The sequence below is a fragment of the Lissotriton vulgaris genome, chromosome 3_1 (genome assembly GCF_964263255.1).
Source record: "Lissotriton vulgaris chromosome 3_1, aLisVul1.2, whole genome shotgun sequence".
Classification (NCBI taxonomy): Eukaryota; Metazoa; Chordata; class Amphibia; order Caudata; family Salamandridae; genus Lissotriton; species Lissotriton vulgaris.
Genome location: NC_141689.1, coordinates 64695146 through 64716205, shown reverse-complemented (window position 1 = coordinate 64716205; position 21060 = coordinate 64695146). Strand labels below are relative to the sequence as shown.

At 49.8% G+C, this 21060-nt stretch overlaps 1 protein-coding gene across 3 annotated transcripts; it reads left to right on the top strand.

The window, feature by feature from the left end:
* The first annotated feature begins 5464 nt into the window (after window positions 1-5464).
* On the top strand, window positions 5465-18995 carry LOC147725969 (uncharacterized). Of its 3 annotated transcripts, none has more exons than XM_086962841.1 (4): window positions 5465-8045; window positions 10703-10892; window positions 16106-16201; window positions 18381-18995. In XM_086962841.1, the coding sequence occupies exons 2-4, from the start codon at window positions 10872-10874 to the stop codon at window positions 18630-18632; spliced, it is 369 nt and encodes a 122-aa protein (XP_086818967.1). In that variant the 5' UTR covers window positions 5465-8045; window positions 10703-10871; the 3' UTR covers window positions 18633-18995. The 3 variants fall into 3 exon arrangements, with proteins under 3 accessions (XP_086818967.1, XP_086818969.1, XP_086818970.1); XM_086962843.1 differs by having other exon boundaries at window positions 5899-8145; XM_086962844.1 differs by having other exon boundaries at window positions 7576-8180.
* The last annotated feature ends 2065 nt before the right edge of the window (window positions 18996-21060 follow it).

Genomic DNA, 21060 nt, shown 5'->3' with positions numbered 1-21060 from the left:
GTCTCTCACGCCGTCGCCTCTCTGGTGTACGTGTGTGCGTAGACGCTATTTATTCAACCCAAGTCACGTGTGTGTGACGTGTTCCGTTGGTTGCGTCACCAACTAGAACACTACATTCCTCCCCACCAAACAAAAACATCAGAGAACATAGAACCTCAGTCTTTCAGCAATGTTGATCACCGTCCATCAGGAACATAGGCAGCTTGGCAACAAAATCATGATGACAATAATAATCAAAACAGGAACCAATTAAAACAAAGAACAGTCTTACATCATGTAGTCTTTCAAACGGCAGGAGGGGGCCGGATTTCTCCTGAGCTGGTACTGGGACAGTCCTCGGCCCTGGCTTTCACTACCTCCAGATTCACCATCACCTCCAGTTGCGGCAGCCGCTGGTTCCGAGTTTTCCACACTGACAGGACCACTGGCCGCTTCCAGTCCACCCCCCCTGCGGGGCGTCTCATCACGGGCTTGGGGATATTCAGTGGGAAGAGCCACGACCATCAGGGTCCCAGGGCTATCAGGATCATCACTTGGGGACTTTGGTCTGGCCAGAGACGGCATCCTTTCTTGCTCCACTGGGGGTGCTGTGCAAGCTCCACTCTGTGGATATTTTTTGATGTGGGATACATTGCGGGTCACTCTTTCATGGCCTTTAGTCGCAGTGACTCTGGTTCCTTTGACGCTGACTATTGTCCATGGGTCAGGTTCATAGGGGAGCCTGAACTTGCCACTGGTTATTCTGTTCTTCAGTAACACCAAATCCCCTTGGGCAATCTGGGGCCTCTGGGCCCTTCGCCTGCGGCTGACTTGCGCATGTGCTCGCTGACGTCGGGAATCAACCTGACACTCATCTGGAGATGCAGGCTGCCACTCTGGATGATGGGGTATCGAGTCCATGACTACCCTTCCCATGAGCAAGTCGCCTGGAGCAACACCTGTTGTAGTGTGGGGTGTCTGCCTGTAGTTTCGTAAGAATGTGAAAATGGCCAATTCGATGGAGTGACCTTTGTCATGGAAAATTCGAATTTCTTTATTAAGAGTCCTCATAAACCTTTCGGCTTCTCCATTGGCCTGCGGCCACCTCGGAGTGATTCGTCGGTGTTTGATGCCTAGAGCACTCAAATAGTTTGCTAGTTCCTGTCCTTGAAATGGAGGACCATTGTCCGTTTTGAGCTCTCGTATGAGTCCATGGGCTGCCATGATTTTCTCGAGCTTTGGGATTAGTTCAGCAGCGCTGGTGGTGGATACAATCTCCACCTCTGGATACTTGGAGTGATCATCAATTACTACCACTGTAAGACGTCCATCTGGAAGGCTGCCAAAATCTAGGCTGACACAATTCCACGGAGCCTTGGGTCGGGGTTCCATCAAGATCAGGGCTGGCCTTGGGAGATCTCTGGTCGTTTGACATGCGGCACAGGCCCGAACGGTGGCCTCAACTGGGTCATCCATCAGCGGAAACCATACCTTGGCCCAAAGGCGGGATTTTGTCTTGACCATACCTTGGTGGCCTACATGAGCTAGCTGAACAACCTGGTCTGTTAAGGAGGACAGTATTACCAGCCGATGTCCTCGCAATAAACATCCGGTGTGGTCCTCATTTAGCTCTTCTCTCACATGGTACAAGCTGTCCAGGATTCTTTGAGCTCCCGGGGTCAGGATCTTCCACTCCTCTTTTGCCTTGTGCCAGTTTCCACTTTGGTCTGCTCCAATAGCTCTTTGAAGGCATTCATCCTTTCTGGTGGCTTCCGCAATGTGTTCAATAGATATTGGCAGCGGACATGATCGGGCAGTGATGCACCTTACATATTCTTCGGTGTCCGCGGCATCTTCCATCTCTTCTTGGGTGGCTGCTCGCGGGTGTCGTGATAGATAGTCCGCAGGGTTGCGGGATCCAGGCTGGTACTCCACCCGGCAGTTGTAGTTCTGGAGCTGTAACATCCATTTTTCAAATCTTGGTGGGGGCTTTGTTGATGTTCCTGAAAACAACGCCACCAATGGTTTGTGATCTGTGGCCACAACCAACGGTTTCCCATATACATAGAGATGGAAATGCCGACACCCCCAATGTATTGCTATTGCCTCCTTTTCAATTTGAGAGTATCTCTGTTCCGTTGCTGTAAGGGATCGACTAGCAAAAGCCACTGGAGACCAATCTTCCTCAGCTCGCTGGCGCTGCATCAGGACTGCTCCCAGTGCAACCGGACCTGCATCTACCGCCACCAGGGTCAATTTCCGCGGGTCAAAGAATGCTAGGGTGGTAGCTTCTGACAATGCCTCCTTGATGTCTCGGAATGCCTTATCTTGTTCCGGGCCCCACTTGCAGGGGGTAGCTTCTTTGGTCAGTTCCCGCAGAGGCAATGTTAGGTTGGCCAGGTCTCTCATGAACCTTCCACAGTAATTTACCATTCCAAGGGAGCTTCTGACTTCTGTGACAGTCGTGGGTGTTGCAGCCTCCTTGATGTCTTTGACTTTGTCAGGGTCAGGGTTCACTCCTTCAGTCGAAAACGTGTAGCCAAAGAATTGTATTTTCTGCTTTAGGAACTCACATTTTTCCCTGTGCAGCGTCAGCCCCATTTTTCGTAGTCTCCGCAGGACTTGGGTGAGGCGACTGTTGTGCTCCTGTATGGTTCTCGCGTGTATCATGATGTCATCACTGACATTTATCACCCCTGGAATGTCAGCTATGAGTTCCTGGATCACATTTTGGAAAACCTCCACCGCACTCGAGATCCCAAAACTCAGGCGTGGGTATCTCCTGAGTCCCAGATGCGTCAAGAACGTGGTGATGTTGCGGGAGGACTCGTCCAATACTAGCTGATGGTATCCTGATCGTAGGTCTAGTTTGGAGAACCAGCACGCGCCTGCCATTTCGCCTATGAGGTGATCAATGGTGGGAGTTATGTGGTGTTCTCGTTTGATGGCGACGTTGGGGAGCCGCATATCCACGCAAATCCTGACCGCCCCAGGTTGCTTGGGCTTCCTCGTGACCACGATTGGTGACACCCAGGGGGTCGGGCCGGTTACTTTCTCTATTATTCCGGCCTGCTCAAGCTTCTTGAGTTCATCTTCGACTAGTGGTTGCAGGTGGAACGCTATCCGGCGGTGCCTCAGGGCTACGGGTTGCACGGTCTGGTCAATGTGAAGGTAGACCTCCTTTCCTCTGAACCTTCCAATGCCTTTGAACACCTCGGCGAATTCCGTCAGTAGTTGCTGGATGGATTCTTGATGTACTCCGAACGCGAAGGATACTACTCCTAGGTCTTCAGCCGCTCTGCATCCCAATAGCATGCCCTGTCCATCTTCTGACACGAACACTTTGGCGGTGACGGACTGATCCCCGTGTGATATTACTGTCTTGAACTTTCCTTTTATCTTCAAGGGAGTGTCTTGTCCGTAGGCGAACACAGTGATGGCTGACGGGGTTAGGCGCGGAGGCGGATTTAAAGTTTGGTGTAGGGCCGAGGCCATCAGGTTGATGGTGGCCCCTGTGTCCACGACCGCCAGGATGTCTTGTGTGCCTACCCGGATGCCACATTGAGGCAGGCATCTGGCCTTGCGCGTGGCCGCGCCAATCATGTGCACCTTGTGCACCGTCCGTTCCTCTTCTTCATCATCATCCATGTCGCTCTGATTCGGGTCTCCTTCCGGTATGGTATTCACAACCTGGCGGGGTTTCCTGTACTTCTTCGCTCTACATACTTTTTCAAAGTGATTAAACCGGCTGCAGCCCGAACATCTTTTTCCTTTCGCGGGACACTCTGCTGCAGGGTGTGGGGGACCTTCACAGTAGCCACATGACTTGGATTGGGCCGTCCCTGGTGCTCCAGAGTCCTTCTTGGTCCATTTTGTCGGAGACTTGACGGTTACTTTGTTGACTGGTTCCTCCTTCACAGGCGCCAGAAGGGCAGCTTCCATGTGCGCAGCCCGGGCCTTCGACAGCTCTTTGGTACGCCCTAATGTTAGGATATCGGCAAGGGACTTCCCAGACTCCTCTAGGATTCGCTCCCGTAGTTTGGCAGATGAGCACCCTTGAATGATTTGGCCACGAACCTCTTCCGTGGCGTCCGCAAACCCACACGTGGACGCAAGATTCTTCAGGCGCGCGTAATAGGTGTCTAGCGATTCCTCTGGCAGCTGTCTCGCCTGCCGGAAAATGAACCTCTCGTAATCCTGGTTAGCCATGGGCTCAAAGTGTGTTAATCAACGTGTGATGGTTCTTGGGGGTGGCTTCCACCAGTGTCTTTGCTATGTGGTGAACATCCTTGCCTCCTAGATGTAAGACCATGGCTCTATTTTGCTCCTTGTGAACCTTGGTGGCTTCAAAGAATATCATGAGCCGATCCACCCAGTCTTTCCATTTAGGGGCTAGCGAAGATGGGGATCCCTCGACCACAAAGGGTTCAATGGGAGGTATTGTGGCCATGACGTGACTCTGGACGCCGCAATACCTGTGTGGGACAGAGCGCCGTCCTCTGATCCTGACTCACCGTGCTGCCCCCTTATCATATTTTCAGACTTGCTGGTGTTGCCACTGCTTGTTATGCTTTCCTAGATGTGATGCTTATGGTGCTCTTTCCCCCCGGGGCTGAGTGTGCGTGTGAACCAACGTCTGCTGCACCCCTGACTGAGTCCGCCGGCGTCTTGGTGGCCAGTAGTATATTTGCGACGCAGTAATTCACCCCTTATCAGTTTGGGGCACAGTAGGGTCTGGCAATGCACTGTGGCGTGTTTTGGACTTTCCCTGTGGCTTGACTTTAATTGTGTAGTGGATTGTCCTTGCCTGCCGAGGACACACGCACCTCCGTGCGCCGCTCCGCGCTGTAGCGGGGATCGCCCCTCCCCCTTCCTTGCCGGGATCCACGTGGCGTTAGGCCTGCGACCGGCCGCTGCAGGGACAGGATAGCAGGGGGCAACGCTCCTCACCTGTCGTCTGCGTGTGCTGCGGGTGCAGCCGCGCTGCGTACTCCTCCCCTCCAACACTCGGAGAGACAGCCACACTTCGGGGGCCCGCCGGGCACAGGCACCGTGAGCGGATGACAAGGCTCGCAGCCGCCACGCGGCAGGCACGGCGACACAGCAGCGAGGGTACGCCCACCCCCGTGTTGTGTCGAGTGGGGTACACTCGACAGGGTGGGTGACACTGTGGGGCAGTGGGGGTGACACTTGGGCCCTATGTAATGAACACTCGGACACGGAGGTATGCTGTATCTCGTCTCTCACGCCGTCGCCTCTCTGGCGTACGTGCGTGCGTAGACGCTATTTATTCAAACCAAGTCCCGTGTGTGTGACGTGTTCCGTAGGTTGCGTCACCAACTAGAACACTACAGGCACCAGGCTAGGGCAGGGCCTGGGCATCCAACTCTAGGACTCGCTGAGACCAGGATGGCAAACTGCAGACTTATGCTGGCTGGATGAGTGCCCTCAAGACGTGAGCGCTTATTGTAAAGTGATAATGTCCGGAAGCGTAGATATATACAGCGGAAACAGTGCAGATTGTGCATAAAGGCACACGGCATCTCCTGTGCACCCCACTGCAGGCTGAGCGGCTGCAGCCCCGGGGAGGTAGCACAGTGGGTTGTGTAGAACAGGTAAGAGTGTGAAAGTTCTGTGCCAGGGCTGACAGCACAGACGTTGCTATTATGAGGTTGGCAGTGTGCACAGTCCTGTACCAGACCTGTACAGTGCAGGGCGCCAGTGAAAATGCGCACGGACTGTACAAGGCGGCACTGCACACTCACTGGCTAGGTGCACAGTGCACCGAGAGAGGTGACACTGTGCACACTGCTGCATCAGCGTTGAATGTGTGCAGTGCCGCGAGTGTGCACGGGTATGCTCGGTGATAGAATGTGTACACTGTTGTTCCAAAGGTGGCCGTTGTCCATGGCTGTTACTGGGCAGAGAGGGCCCGCAGGAAAGTTGAGATCAGACACACGTGGGAGGAAGCACTGGAGGGGTCCCTGCTCTTCAACGGGTCTTCAACTTCTGGAATGGGTCTTCAGACCTCAGAGTGCGTGACCCCATCCTGCTTTCACAAATTTGCTTGAAAATGCAACATTTGCCCACTCTTTTTTTAGCTGGTTCAGGCACGTTTGCTGCGCTCACTCGGCCACAGGCCACGCCCGGCCCAGCCGGCCCATCCTTATTTATTTTATTTATGCGTTTTTATATAGCACAGACTTTACCCGAAGGCGTCAGAGCGCTTCACAATAGGAACAGAACTGATACATGAGGAGAAAATTACAAGTGAACAAATTACAAAAGCAAACGCTAAGTTACATGAGCTAAAAGTGACAATTGTGCGCAAACAAAATACAAGAGGTAGCAAACGGTGCATTATAGGAGGAAAAAGTGACAAGTTTGCAGGTTACAAGAGAAAACAAAGTACAATTAGAGGTATAATACTGCAATATGTGCTAGACACTTAGGCACAAGAACAAACGTTACGTAGGCAATGGTGGCACTTATGCAAGTATCGAAAGGAAACAAAATGCAAGAGGTAGCAAACAGTGTGTTACAAAAGAAAAGTGGCGCGTGTATGTTACAAACGAGTACCAAACACAGGTACAAGGATAATACTGCAATAAATGGCAAACACTCCAACCACAAGAACACACTGAGAAGGCACTTCCATAGTCATGGAGAATAGAATTTTCAGTAATGGGAGGTCTTCCTTCCGATAATAGAGAGGGCGTGAATTACTTTTGGAGGTGTCTTTGGAGGAGGAGAACTTTGAGGTCCGTTTTGAAGGCCTGGGAGGAGGTGGTGGTCCGGAGCTGAGGCGGAAGGGCGTTCCAGATTCTCACCGCGTTGCCTGAAAAGGATTGGGCCAACGATCTTTCCTTCTTGAAAGTGGGGGGTTAAAGCAGTAGATTTTCCGCATTACGTGATGGTCTAGAGCCTCCAGAGAGTTTCAGTTTATCCGCCAGGTAGCGTGGAGAGGAGGAGTGCAAGGCTTTGTGGGTGATACCAGCAGTCTTGTAGATAGCTCTAGCCTCGATTGGAAGCCAGCGGAGGGTGGATAACATCGGTGCAGGCCCAGCACCCAGGCCCAGCCCCCAGCCTCAGGCAGGCCCAGCACCAGCCTCAGCCCAGGACCAGCCACGCCAGGCCCAGCCCCAGGCAGGCCCAGCACCCAGCCTCAAGGCCCAGCACCAGCCTCAGCCCAGGACCAGCCACGCCAGGCCCAGCCTCAGTTAGGCCCAGCACCCAGCCTCAGTCCTGAGCCCAGGCCCAGCCCCCTGCCTCAGGCAGGCCCAGCCTCAGCACCAGTCACGCCAGGCCCAGCCTCGTCCCAGCCCAGGCCCAGCCAAGCCAGGCCCAGCAGTAAATTGCACAGAACACTATTTTTGCCTTGCCTCTTTGTTTTCTACTATTGTATTCTGAGCGGTGCCTGTTTCACATGACAAAGTTACAGTAAGGACTGGTCTTAAAATTGAGTAGCATTAAGGCAGGTGCCCAGTTAACGTCCTCCCACCATCTGTATATTGAATACAATGTATGTTTGTCCTTAAAATTGTTTCTGATGATAATTTGTGCATAATTTCACTTGCTAATTTGAACTGGTTTTTGGGCTGGAACTGGTCTGATTGGGCAAATTTTGGGCATATATTTGAGCAGCTTTGGGCTTGGGCCGGGTCTAAAAATCTGGCAACACTGGGACTCAGCAGAACTGTGTTCTCCCAACCTATCCAGACAGAACTATGTTTATATAAGGGACTGCTTGTAACTGCCTTCCTTGCACTGATCACCGCCTCCGGTTGGAAGAACATAAGCTCTTTTGGTAACTGTTAAAATCTTGCCTAAGGTATGAAAGCTGGAGCTGATGTAGATGTATATTTTTTCTGTAGGATTTAATCGCGCAGCTTTTGGAGTGACCGCTATATAGTTGTTTGGCTCAGCGGCTCATCTTCTAGCCTGCTTTGTCATGCCTCCGAACATGGCACCTCTGCCTTCATCATTTCATCATGACGTGGATATGGAGCCCATGTGCCAATGAGGGCTGCGACCCAGTGACAACCACAGGGTGGTGCCCAGAGCAGGTGAGCTGGAGGCTGCCGAGGAGGGAGCTGGTCGCTGGGAGAACCAAGCCCCATGGAGTGGAGGCATCGGCAGACCCTTCTTTATCGGTGAAGGAGTAAGGTTATTTGGGGACAGACTTCATAAGCGGGAGAAGGGTGAGAACCGGGGGGGGGGGGGGGCACTGTAGCTCAGTAATTTATATAGATAGGGGATCATTGGGAATAGTGGGGGGCAGCGAGGAGGATTTCAGTGGTAAACTTGTCTATCTAATGGTCGATGAAGCGGTCTATGTCTGTGATAGATTTAATTAAAAGTGCTATTTAAAAAAAACGCGTCTCCACACTTCCGAATGCTCTTAAAAACTACACGTGCACAGAAAACACACAACTTCCATCCCAGCTGCTGACTTCAGGAGAGCAGAACCAACATCAGTAAAGCACTGCAACCCTCCCTCCTCCAGACCTACGCTCTCCCCGTAGGGCCAGTCTCCACCCTGCGGCACTACGCATCACAGGCAACAATATTAGGCAAACCACACAGGTCCATCCCTAGAAGGGTCCTCAGGTCAGGCACTCACAAGCCTTGCACTACTGCAGTGGTACTGCCCCCTCCTGAAGACGGTATCCAGACTTGGACGCCTCCGCAGCTCCAGCAGTGAAGTGGTACAGCGCCCCTCCCCCCTCTGCAACTTCCACCAGTGGTACAGCCCATCCTCCATAGGACCACTAGGTCTGGAAAGCCTTGGACCCCCGCCCCCAGTCCCTCCTCTGCAGGGCCACAATCAACATTTGTAAAGCGCCACTCTGTCACCCCTAGAGGTATTGGTGCACTGGTCTGAACACCTGCAGCTTGCACCAGTAGTGGTACAGCCCCCTTCTCTGCGGACCACCAGCGACCAGACCTGAACACCCCATGGCTCCCACCAGTGCACTTCCTTCCCACAGAACAACCCGTTAGCCCACAATAAGACAGAATAGCCCCTGCTTCATAGGTCCCCTCAGGTCAGACCACCTATGCAGCTCCCACCAAAACAGTGCCCCTCCCTACACACACACAAACCACGTGCAGTCTACATATCTGAACAGTCCTGCAGCTCCCACCTTCGAATTAGTACAGTCCCTTCCTCTGCAGGCCCCCAAGGTCTGGAGAGTCCTGCAGCTCCCATCAAGACCCTGGTACAGTCCCTTCCTCTTCAGGACCCCAAGGTCTGGAGAGTCCTGCAGCTCCCACAATGGCCCTGGTACAGTCCTTACTTCTGCAGGGCCCCCATGGCTGGAGCGTCCTGCAGCTCTCACCGTTGCCCTGGAACAGTCCCTGCCTCCGCAGGACCCCCAGGTCTGGAAAGTCCTGCAGCTCCCACCCACTCTACCGCCCTCCCTCACTTGCTCTATTTATCTAACGCCCTCCCTCACTTGCTCTATCTATTTAACGCCCTCCCTCACTTGCTCTATCTACTTAATGCCCTCCCTCACTTGCTCTATCTATCTATCGCCCTCCCTCACTTGCTCTATCTATCGCCCTCCCTCACTTGCTCTAGCTATCGCCCTCCCTCACTTGCTCTATCTATCTATCGCCCTCCCTCACTTGCTCTATCTATCTAAGCCCTCCCTCACTTGCTCTATCTATCTATCGCCCTCCCTCACTTGCTATATCTATCTATCGTCCTCCCTCACTTGCTCTATCTATCGCCCTCCCTCACTTGCTCTATCTATCTATCGCCCTCCCTCTCTTCCACCCTGCACCTTCTCCAACTCTCTTCCACCCTGCACCTTCTCCAACTCCCTGTTCTCTTCTCCCCCGGTTTGATCTGCTGTTCCCTTCTACCGCCTCCTACTCTAACTCCGTTTTCTTCTCCCGTGCTGATCTGCTGCTTTCTTCCACCATGCCCCTTCTCCAACTCCCTGTTCTCTTCTCCCGTGCTAATCTGCTGTTCTCTTCCACCGCTTCTTTCTCTAACTCCCTCTTCTCTTCTCCCATGCTGATCTGCTGTTCCCTTCCACCCGCCTCCTTCTTTAACTCCCTGTTCTCTTCTCCCGTGCTGATCTGCTGTTCCCTTCCACCCGCCTCCTTCTTTAACTCCCTGTTCTCTTCTCCCGTGCTGATTTGCTGCTCTCTTCCACTCCGCCTCCTTTAACTCTCTGTTCTCTTCTCCTGTGCTGATCTGCTCTTCCCTTCTACCGCCTCCTTCTCTAACTCAGTTTTCTTCTCCCGTACTGATCTGCTGCTCACTTCCACCCACCTCTTTCTCTAACTCCCATTTCTCTTCTCCTGTGTTGATCTGCTGTTCTCTTCCACCTCGCCTCCTTCTTTAACTCCCTGTTCTCTTTTGCTGTGCCGATCTGCTGCTCTCTTCCACCCGCCTCCTTCTTTAACTCCCTGTTCTCTTCTCCTGTACTGATCTGCTGTTCTCTTCCACCGCTTCTTTCTCTAACTCCCTGTTCACTTCTCCTGTGCCGATCTGCTGTTCTCTTCCACCCACCTCCTTCTTTAACTCCCTGTTCTCTTCTCCCGTGCTGATCTGCTGCTCTCTTCCACCCCGCCCATTTCTCCAACTCCCTGTTCTCTTCTCCTGTGCTGATCTGCTGCTCTCTTCCAAAACTGATAACACATTCTTGCACGCCATGTAACTTGCCTTATCTGCATACTCTCTGCTAATTTTATGTTAACCAATTTGCAGGATTATGGCGGCATGCAAAGACCTGGAATTGTTGTCGACTACCAGACAAGTCTGGTATTTGGTGGGCCTGCTGGAAGGGGGATGAAAAGCAAGATGATGCAACCGCTTAATAAACCCGTTGGAGGGGCGTTTGTCGGCAAAAAACCTAAATTGACAAAACCTTGATCAAATGGCAATGTGGTCAAAAAAGGTAGGTTTCTAGATAGACCGCTTCAAGAGTGATTTTTTTTTTAGGTCTCGCTGAGTCAATGCGCTCATGCATTGCTTCGGCGAAACTTATATAGGGGTTCCAGGAAAGGCTGCCAAGAGGGCTTTGGAATGCGGATTATGGCCAGTGGATGTACGCCGGGCGCCCCCTCACCATTTGCTCCGACCCCCCCCTTCAGACTTGAAAGGAAGCCGCTCGCACACCACCATTTGTCTGTGCCTCGGCATCAGACTTCAAAGGAATGCGCTCCCGCCTCCACCACAGCAATGCCGAGAGTTTGTTTGCACTGTCCGGCGGCCATGCTTCTCTGCAGTATCCACTCGCCCTTCACGCCATCGTCTGCGCTGTCAGTTTCTCCTCTTTGCACTGTCAGTCTGTATTGTAACTCATTCTGTGCGCTGTCTGTCCGTTCTGCAGCTTATCCTCAGCGCTGTCAGTCGGCCCCGCAAACTTTCCCTTAAACCGTCTGCCTGCCCTGCACCTCCTCTGCACTGTCAAGCTGCCCGACCTTGCCATGCAGTGTTTGCCCTGGGATCTGTCCTGTATCTATTTCCCACCGCTGCTCTTTTCCTCTGCATCGCCCGCTTGCCCTGCACTTTTCGCTTTCACTTTAGTCTGCCTGTAGATTGGCATCAACTTTATGACCAGCTACCCTGCCCCCATTAGTTACCGGTGCATATCTGCACTGCACCTCTTGCCATCATACATACCCCTCACCTCTTTCCAGTCTGCCCTGTACTTTAACGAGTGTGTTGCTACCTCAACCTCCCTCCATAGCCCCTTAATTCTTTTTTTTTCAGACGAGCGCATGTATATATCTGCTCATGTCCTGCATATTGTTTCCAATTCCCAAACCGCAGCAATTCCAGCCAACCCCAGCCCTAATCTATCACTGCTGCATGTTAAATCTATCCAGTGTCCTGCTAACTACGTGCTACTTTGTCCTTCAGCGACTTCTGCCAAACCGAATCGCTTCCTGAAATCCTCTTCCGCTAACCATTTCCAGCTTCCTGCTAATCCCCCAGACGTTTCCTGTTTACCTCCAAAAGCTGCTTCGTTTCCTGCTAACCAGCGAACAACATCTTTAAAGCCCCCCGCTGACACCTCGCCTATAATTCTGTCACTATACTTTCATTGCTACCGAGATATGCTGAATTGAATACATTAAAAAAGTTGCACAGTGCTGGGGAGTATGTGGTCTTTGTTGGGCCATAGGCAACACACCAAAAAGTGTCAGGGTCATGCCTGCGTCTTAGAGACCAGTGCACGGGCTTCCGGCTCTGTGGTTTTTTGAAAAATTATATTTCGATTATCATGTGGATGATTTTATTGGGGGCGGGGGGATTAGAGTTCTCCCACTTGTTTTTTTTTTGCAGATGCAATACAGCGTCGCTGTAAAGCATTTAGCTGATGCTTAACAGCATCTGCAACAATCATTAGCAAAGCCAGTGGATGCAAAAGGCAAGCCCTATCGGTCTTACCACTGCTTTTTTAATTGTTGGTTGCCGAAAGGCTGTTTTTGCATAGTGGTATTTTCTTTCAGATAACCGCACGCCCCCACCTTTTGATTACCGCACTGCCCCCCAATGCTTGCTGTTACAACCTACGCTCATTTGTACTGAAGTAAAGAACAAACTGAACCTACAGAAGAGAGCTCTCTCAAAGTTTGCCTTAGCAGCTATGGGGCACTTTTCAGAAGAGCTGATGTGAGATGGTCACAAGTGCCAGAATTGACCAGAGCATAGCTCTAACAGGTGGGTCCTTCCCTGCTAGGTCTTGCTGCTTCATTTTTGGCCAGGATCTTCTTTACTGACTTCACACTCCATCCAGAAGGTCCGGACTGACAGAGCCCTCTGTGACGTTTGACTCTTCATGCTGAAATTAAACTGGCCACCAGGCAGAGGTGCCCCATACCAGAGATCCTACTCTGTTAATACTCTACTGCCCTCACTCTACCGCCCTCACTCTACCTCCCTCACTCTACCGCCCTCACTCTACCTCCCTCACGCCCTCACTCTACCGCCCTCACTCTACCACTCTACTGCCCTCACTCCACCGCCCTCACTATACCACTCTACCACCCTCACTTTACCGCCCTCACTCTACCTCACTCTACCACTCTACGCCCCTCACTCTACCACCTTCACTCTACCACCCTCACTCACTCTTCCGCCCTCACTCACTCTCCCGCCCTCACTCACTCTTCCGCCCTCACTCACTCTACCGCCCTCACTCACTCTACCGCCCTCACTCACTCTACCACCCTCACTCACTCTATCGCCCTCCCTCTATCTATCTATCTATCTATCTATCTATCTATCTATCTATCTATCTATCTATCTATCTATCTATCTATCTATCTATCTATCTATCTATCTATCTATCTATCTATCTATCGACCTCCCTCCACCGCCCTCACTATACCACTCTACCACCCTCACTTTACCGCCCTCACTCTACCTCACTCTACCACTCTACGCCCCTCACTCTACCACCTTCACTCTACCACCCTCACTCACTCTTCCGCCCTCACTCACTCTCCCGCCCTCACTCACTCTTCCGCCCTCACTCACTCTACCGCCCTCACTCACTCTACCGCCCTCACTCACTCTACCGCCCTCACTCACTCTACCACCCTCACTCACTCTATCGCCCTCCCTCTATCTATCTATCTATCTATCTATCTATCTATCTATCTATCTATCTATCTATCTATCTATCTATCTATCTATCTATCTATCTATCTATCTATCTATCTATCTATCTATCTATCTATCTATCTATCTATCTATCTATCTCCCTCTATCTATCTATCTGTCGCCCTCCCTATATCTATCTGTCACCCTCCCTCTATCTATCTGTCGCCCTCCCTCTATCTATCGCCCTCCCTCTATCTATCTATCTATCGACCTCCCTCTATCGCCCTACCTCTCTTTCACCCGCCTCTTTCTCTAACTCTCTGTTCTCTTCTCCTGTGCCTATCTGCTGTTCTCTTCCACCGCCTCCTTTTTAACTCCCTATTCTCTTCTCCTGTGATCATCTGCTGCTCTCTTATACCCCACCTCCTTCTTTAAATCCCTGTTCTCTTCTCCTGTGCCGATCTGCTCCTCTCTTCCACCCGCCCCCTTCTCTAACTCCCTGTTCTCTTCTCTTCTCCTGTGCTGATCTGCTGCTCTCTTCCACCCGCCCCCTTCTCTAACTCCCTAGTCTCTTCTCCCGTTCTGATCTGCTGCTCTCCTCCACCCGCCCTCTTCTCTAACTCCCTGGTCTCTTCTCCTATGCTGATCTGCTCTTCTCTTCCACCCTGCCTCATTCTCTAACTCCTTGTTGCCTTCTCCTGAGCTAATCTGCTGCTCTTTTACCCCACCTCCTTGTTCTCTTCTCCTGTGCTGATCTGCTGCTCTCTTCCACCCCACCTCCTCCTTTAACTCCCTATTCTCTTCTCTTCTCCTGTGCTGATCTGCTACTCTCTTACAACCACACAAACACACAAAACCACACACACACACAACCATACCACACACACATTCTCATACACAACCACACACACAACCACATACACCACCACACACACCACCACCACCACAAACATCACCACACACATCACCACACACAACCACACACACAACCACACACACACAACCACACACACACAACCCATACAATCGCAACCACAAACACAACACACACAACCACACACCCACACACAACCACAACCACTCACACAACCACACACACAACTACAAACACACAACCACACACACAACTACAAACACACAAACACACACCCACACACCCAACCACACACCCACAACCACACACAATCACACACACACAACCCCACGCACATCTATCTATCGCCCACACTCTATCTGTCTATCTATCGGCCACACTCTATCTATCTGTCTATCTATTGCACTCACTCTATCGCCATCACTCTATCTATCGCACTCGCTCTATCGCCATCTATCTATCTCCCTCACTCTGTCTGTCTACCTAACTATCTATCTATTGCCCTCACTCTATCTATCTATCACCCTCACTCTATCTATTGCCCTCCCTCTATCTATCTATCGCACCACCACAGCATCACTCAGGGGCCCAAAAGCATCACTCGGGGGCACCACAACATCAGTATGACCTACCACAGCATCACTGAATGCCACAGCATCACTCGTCGCCACCATAACATCACTCAGCGCCACCACGGCATCAATCTGTGCAACCATTCAACAACAACTGGTTCAAATATGTTCTCTCAGTGTTTCAAGCTTTATTACACATGTCACAAAAGATGTTAATATTTCACTTCTGTTCTTGGATTTTCGTCACAATAAAATACACTGAACATAATCTTCACAAAAGTTATTTACAAAAGTTTAAGCTATTGCCATTATAAATTACAATACTTTTTATTTAAGTGTTAATTATTTTAAAAAAATCAAAACCATTGTTATGTGTAATATCAATACATCAAAGTCACGTAAATACAAAACATGTTGCATTACAAATGCTATAGGTGTCATATTTGCAAAAGTTAACAGTATTGGCATTGTAAATGACAAAGATATTAATTTGGCTATTTTCAAAACCAACACATAAATAAAAAATGTGTAATTTACAATACCAGTAGCTCAAATGTTCCTAATGCGAGACCTATTGCATTGAAAATAGTTGTTTTCTATATCTTTGCTTTTGAAGCAATTGCAGCTCCTCGTTTTTATCTTACAATGTTTACAGCTAAAGCACGAGTGCCTCATAGGTCTCGCATTTGAGAGAGTTTGAACCATTTGCATTTGTAAATGACAATACTTTTTAATTGTGTTCAGAAAATCTGCCAGAGGTGTTTCCAACCATTCAATCAGTCGGTGTAACCCGTTGCCTTGCAGTCTGCCTTGGAGTCCTGGTCGCCTTATGTCTTGGCCATGCTCTTTTTCCTTGAGGGTTTCAGGTCACGGCCTGCTTGGTGGGGTTTGATTGCATGCTTGTGGAGGGAGCGAGATTGCAGGTCATTCCCTAGTAAGAGTCCCTGGTGTTTTTTAAATGCTTATCTGGCACATCCTGGCGGCAGAGTAGTTTCTAAAGGGTTTCTGTCCACATTGAATGCCTTCTCTTCTAGGTTGCAACCAAGTTATTGTATTTCAACAAGCAGTATGTGTATAAATTAACGTTTATTTATCTACATTTTTTTCCAGGCTTACAAGGAACAAATAAAAAGGGAGAGCGTACTCACTGCTACAAGCATCCTAAACAATCCAATAGTCAAGTCCCGGTACGAACAGTATGCAAAGGTAAGATTTTTAGGAGCCAAATCTGAAGACATTTAACCTATTGCTCAAGTTGAATAATTGCTTGGCCAGTTAAATCAGCAGTCCAACTTGAACTATGAGAGCTACCACAATGGTGAGTGACCATACCTTGCAGAATTATTGTTCTGACTACCCAGATGTATGTCACAATTAACGTTTTAAAATCCACTGAAAAAGCCACAGGTTACAGGGACGTTAGTTTCATTTTTACCCACACAACCATAGAAAATTCAGCACTTACAGTTTTAATAACTTTAAAAAAAAACTTGTGGCCTAAAGTTACTTAAGGGCACAAGTTCTAGTTTCTTCAGATAAGTATAACTGCTGAATTTCTTTTGTTTTTTGTAGGTAAAACATCAACATATGTCAGTGTAAAACCCCTAAAACATATTGAGCAATTGCCAATGAGGGTATCCCTCCATGTGTCCTATAGGGTCAGGATAACTGTATTCTGACTCGTGTTTTCACACTGTCAAACCCCCAATCTTCCAGGGTATTGGTGAGCTGCCAGTAGCTATCCGTTGGAGAGGTCTGTTTTAAATATAAATGTAATCCAGCAAATTCTTTATTGGTATTTCTAGTAAGTATATTTCTGTTGAAGTCTTGTATTCAACCAGAAATATGGCCATTCTGTAGTTCTACTTAAAAGCAAATTTTACGCAACACATAGGTAATCCTTCAGCCCCAGGCATAAAAGCATCAACAACTTACCTTCTCTTTCGATAAAACTTCTCAATCTGCCCAATCTACCTTCTCTTTAGGAATGCTGGAAATCTCATGCTGGATGGAAAGCAGTTTCCTCCAGCTGAACGCCGGAAAAACGGAGGGTCTGCTCTTTGGAGATGCCCCCCTCCTCTGGTCAACTTCCAGGTGGCCCCCAGAACTAGGCACACCCCGACCCCGGCAACCATAGTCAAAAACCTCGGTGTTCACCTTGAACAGTCCCTAAACATGAAGAAACACGTTACTCACACAGTCTGATCCTGCTTTCACACCCTTGGCTTACTAAGGAAACCTTTTCCTTATCTCCCCGACACAACAAGGAAAACCCTAACACAGGCCCTGATACTAAGCAAGCTGGACTATTGCACGCCCTATTGATCGCAGCAAATGAATCCTCCTTAAACCGATTGTAAATAATACAGAACATAGCCGCCCGCACGGTTCTGAATGCTCCCCCCAGATCAGCTTCCTCTCCCCTCCATCAGCTACACTGGCGGCCTATAGGACAACGCATAAAATTCAAGATCTGCTGTCTCACACACAGAGCTATCTGGGGCAATGGCCCTCCCTATCTAGTAGACAAACTTCGCCGCTATTACCCGGCTCGGACTCTACGCTCCAGCTCCCAATCACTCCTCAAAACCCCCAACATAAAAAAGGCTAGATCCGGAGGCAGGTCCTTCTCGTACCAAGTCCCCTTCATCTGGAATCAACTACAGCTGGCCCTAAGACAGTGTCCGGACCATCATAAATTCAGAAGACTCCTGAAAACTGCCCTGTTCTAACCCCCCCTTTAACTACCTATGCTGCTCTTCCAAGCGCTGAGATACCTCCCTCAGGGGTGATTCAAGCGCTATACAATATAAATCAAATCATTATTTAAATCAAACAGGTACACATTCTGCAAACGGATAAGTTAATTACCCTCAACAATTAGCTTGCAGCCTGTAATACTGTAGATGCACTTGCACCCTTCCTGCCACCAGGGCATGTGAGCTCACGCGGCATATAGAACGTTCAGGTCTGTTTACTCCCTCCTCAGCTTTGCAAGTAATACTTCTTCCATACTGAGTTTCACCCAAAAAATTGGAGTTTCGCAGGAAATTAATTTCTTGGAAATGTGATGCCCACACTCAATATTCCAGTCATCGCCCCCTCTGTACAAGGACTCCTCGGAGCTCATGGGGGTTCATAGACCTGGCATGGATTTTTCCATACTATGGTCTGTCTGGACATACTGTAAAATTTTAAAGTCCTGCATCTGTTTTCCCCGTTGTAAGATGCCTTTTCTGATAATATATTCTTTCAGCTTTTTTGTGATCTGAGTTCTTTACTTGCACTGTACACAAGACTTTTGCTGTTACTTTTGTAATAGTTAGTGTGCATTTGTTCTGGAGAATTTTGCTAAAGATGGTTTAAAACTTGTGTTTACTTTTAGGGTGAGAATCCCTTTGAAATCGTTGAACAAACGGGAGAATCGGTAGTTAAGGAAACAACAGATGCGAATGATGAAGACAATGAGCAAAACGAAGAGGCGGACATTGATGGTGAAAACGATGAAAATGAGGAGGCAGATAATGTGGAGGCAGAAAATGCGGATGCTGCTGAGGATGCGGATGATGCTGCTGACCCAAATGATTACTCTGGGGACTTAACCACCACTGATAAACTGGTTGAGAAACTGCCCTGAAAGACCAAACACTTTAGCACATTGCATTGGTGGACTTAAAGAACGCGTTGCGCAAAGTTGAGCAGTTCGTTCACCCTGCATGCATTCCACTTCTGTTTTAATTGCCTATGGGCAAACCGGTTTTAAGTATTGTTTTTTAGTAAATTAAAGCTTGTATTAAACACAGCAAATGCTTCAGTGTTCTTCCAATGTTAATTGATTTGTCAGGGTTACGTTTTGAGTAACTTTGAGCAGTTGGGGTTATAAACATTACAATGTGATTTTTGCAGTTTTTAGCGCCCAATGTAGTGTTGTATATAATTCAAGCTGTTGTAGCAAAGAAACCCTGTTTATGTCCTGCAGAAATAAAGGTTTACAACAAGATTATACACTTATTTTGCACCTCTCCTATATTTATTTAATTTATTTATTTAAGGTTTTTGTAGAGCGCGTAGTAACCCTTGAGCATCCCAGCGCATGAACCTGAAATCCGGAGGGTACGGCCGCGGAAGAGGTAAGAATCACGGAAAGAGAAGAGTTTTTAGGGCCTTCCTGAACTGGAGGAGGTTAGATTCAGTTCTTAGTCTCCGGGGAGACTGTTCCAGTGTTTGGTAGTGTGTACCGAGAAGCGGCGTCCTCCAGACCGAGCTTTCCTTACTCTGGGGACGGTGATGAGGTTCTCTCCGCTTGATCGGAGGTCTCTTGTCGTTTTGTAGGGGGAGATGAATTCTTTGAGGATGGGTGGACCTTTGTTGTGGAGGGTTTTGTGTGCCAGACAAAGGGCTTTGAAAGCCACCCTTTCTCTGACTGGGAGCCAGTGAAGGAACTTCAGTGCTGGCTTTGCCGAGGATCTTGCAGGGGTGTGGGTAAGTAGTCGGGCAGCGGCGTTTTGTATTCTCTGCAGCGTATTAAATGTGGCTTCAGGGGCCCCCAGGTAGACTGCATTGCTGTAGTCAAGCCTCGCCAGGATGAGGCCCTGAATCAAAAGTTTCCGGGAGGTGGCAGGGAGCAGAGGGAAGACCTTCCTGCAGGACCTAAGGAGACCGAAGCATATCCCTGCCGTCTTTTTGGCCTGCGTTCTGAAGCTCAGATCTTTTTCGAGCCAAACGCCCAGGCTCTTGACCTCCTCCTTGGGTGCGGTGGGGTCACCTAGACAGTCGGGCCAGATGTTGGGCAGCAGGGAGGTTCCTTTATGTCCGAGCAATAGGATCTCGGTCTTGGACCCATTCAGTTTTAGAGCTGAGCTGTTCATCCAGCTGTGGATTTCTGTGAGACAGCTGTGAAGGTCGGAGGGATCTTGGTGAGGGTGTGAGAGAGTCACCACCAGCTGGGTATCGTCGGCGTAATTGATGATCGTTACGCCGAACGGGTTGACCAATTGCTCCAGCGGGGACATGTAAACGTTGAATAACGTAGGGCTAAGGGATGTGCCCTGCGGTACTCCGCAGCGGAGGGGGATTGCTGGGGAGTGGCTGTCATTCTCCCAGACCTGAAAGGAGCGGCCATTCAAAAAGGACGTCAGTCACTACAGGGCCGTGCCTCTGACTCCAATGTCTCCCAGACGTTGGATTAAGGTCTGGTGGTTTACAGTGTCGAAGGCCGCACTAAGGTCCAGGAGGATCACTGCCACTGATCCTCCTGTGTCCAGAATGCTTCTGGCCTTCTCCACTGCCGCCAGGAGGGCGGTGTCGGTGCCCTGGCCTGGACGGAAACCTGTCTGGGAGTTCCTGAGTAAGTTGTTGCTCTCTAGGAATAGTGATAGTTTTTTATTCACTAGCTTCTCCGTGATTTTACTGTTTCCCTGGAGGAGGGAGATTGGTCTATAGTTGGAAAGGTCTTGAGGGTCAAGTGAAGGTTTCTTCAAAAGACCTTTGACCACTGCCGCTTTCCAGCTGGGAGGGACTACTCCCTGTGACAGGGAGGTGTTGATGAGGGCGGTGAGAGGGGGGATAATGGTGCTGGATACTTTTTTCAGGAAGCGGAGCGGAGCAGGGTCGCTGGGGGAGCAGCTTTTGACTGTGGCCAGTGTTGCGGCTACCTCATCCGTGGATACTGGGCCAAAGGTGTCGAGAAGGGGGGATGGGTCGTTGGCAGACTGAGTGTGGTAGTCAGGAACTGCGTCCGTTTGGGCGGCTTCGGAGGGGGGAAGGGCCGCAAGGATTTTTTTGATTTTTTCATCAAAGAACGTGGCCAGTTTGATGCATTTACTTTCCGCTGCTTTGGGGTCCAGAGGTTTCGCGGGGGTCTGGAGCGTGGAGGAGTTCTTTCAGTATGGTAAATGTTTCATGAGCCGAGCAGGAGGACTTTTTGATTCTGTCTTCATAGAACGCGCTCTTGGTTTTGTGGAGCTCCTGTTTGTAAGTTTTTAAGGAGACACGGAATAGATCTTTCTTGTCCGCCGTCTTGTCCTTCCTCCATGAACGTTCATTCCTCTTACATTCCTTTCGTA

Bases quoted from the DNA above. Each gene is read 5' to 3' on its own strand.
- LOC147725969 (XM_086962841.1), top strand. From the start codon at position 10,872: ATGGCAATGTGGTCAAAAAAG. The intron at 10,893-16,105 runs GTAGGTTTCTAG...ATTTTTTTCCAG, and splicing joins TGGCAATGTGGTCAAAAAAG to GCTTACAAGGAACAAATAAA. The intron at 16,202-18,380 runs GTAAGATTTTTA...GTTTACTTTTAG, and splicing joins GGTACGAACAGTATGCAAAG to GGTGAGAATCCCTTTGAAAT.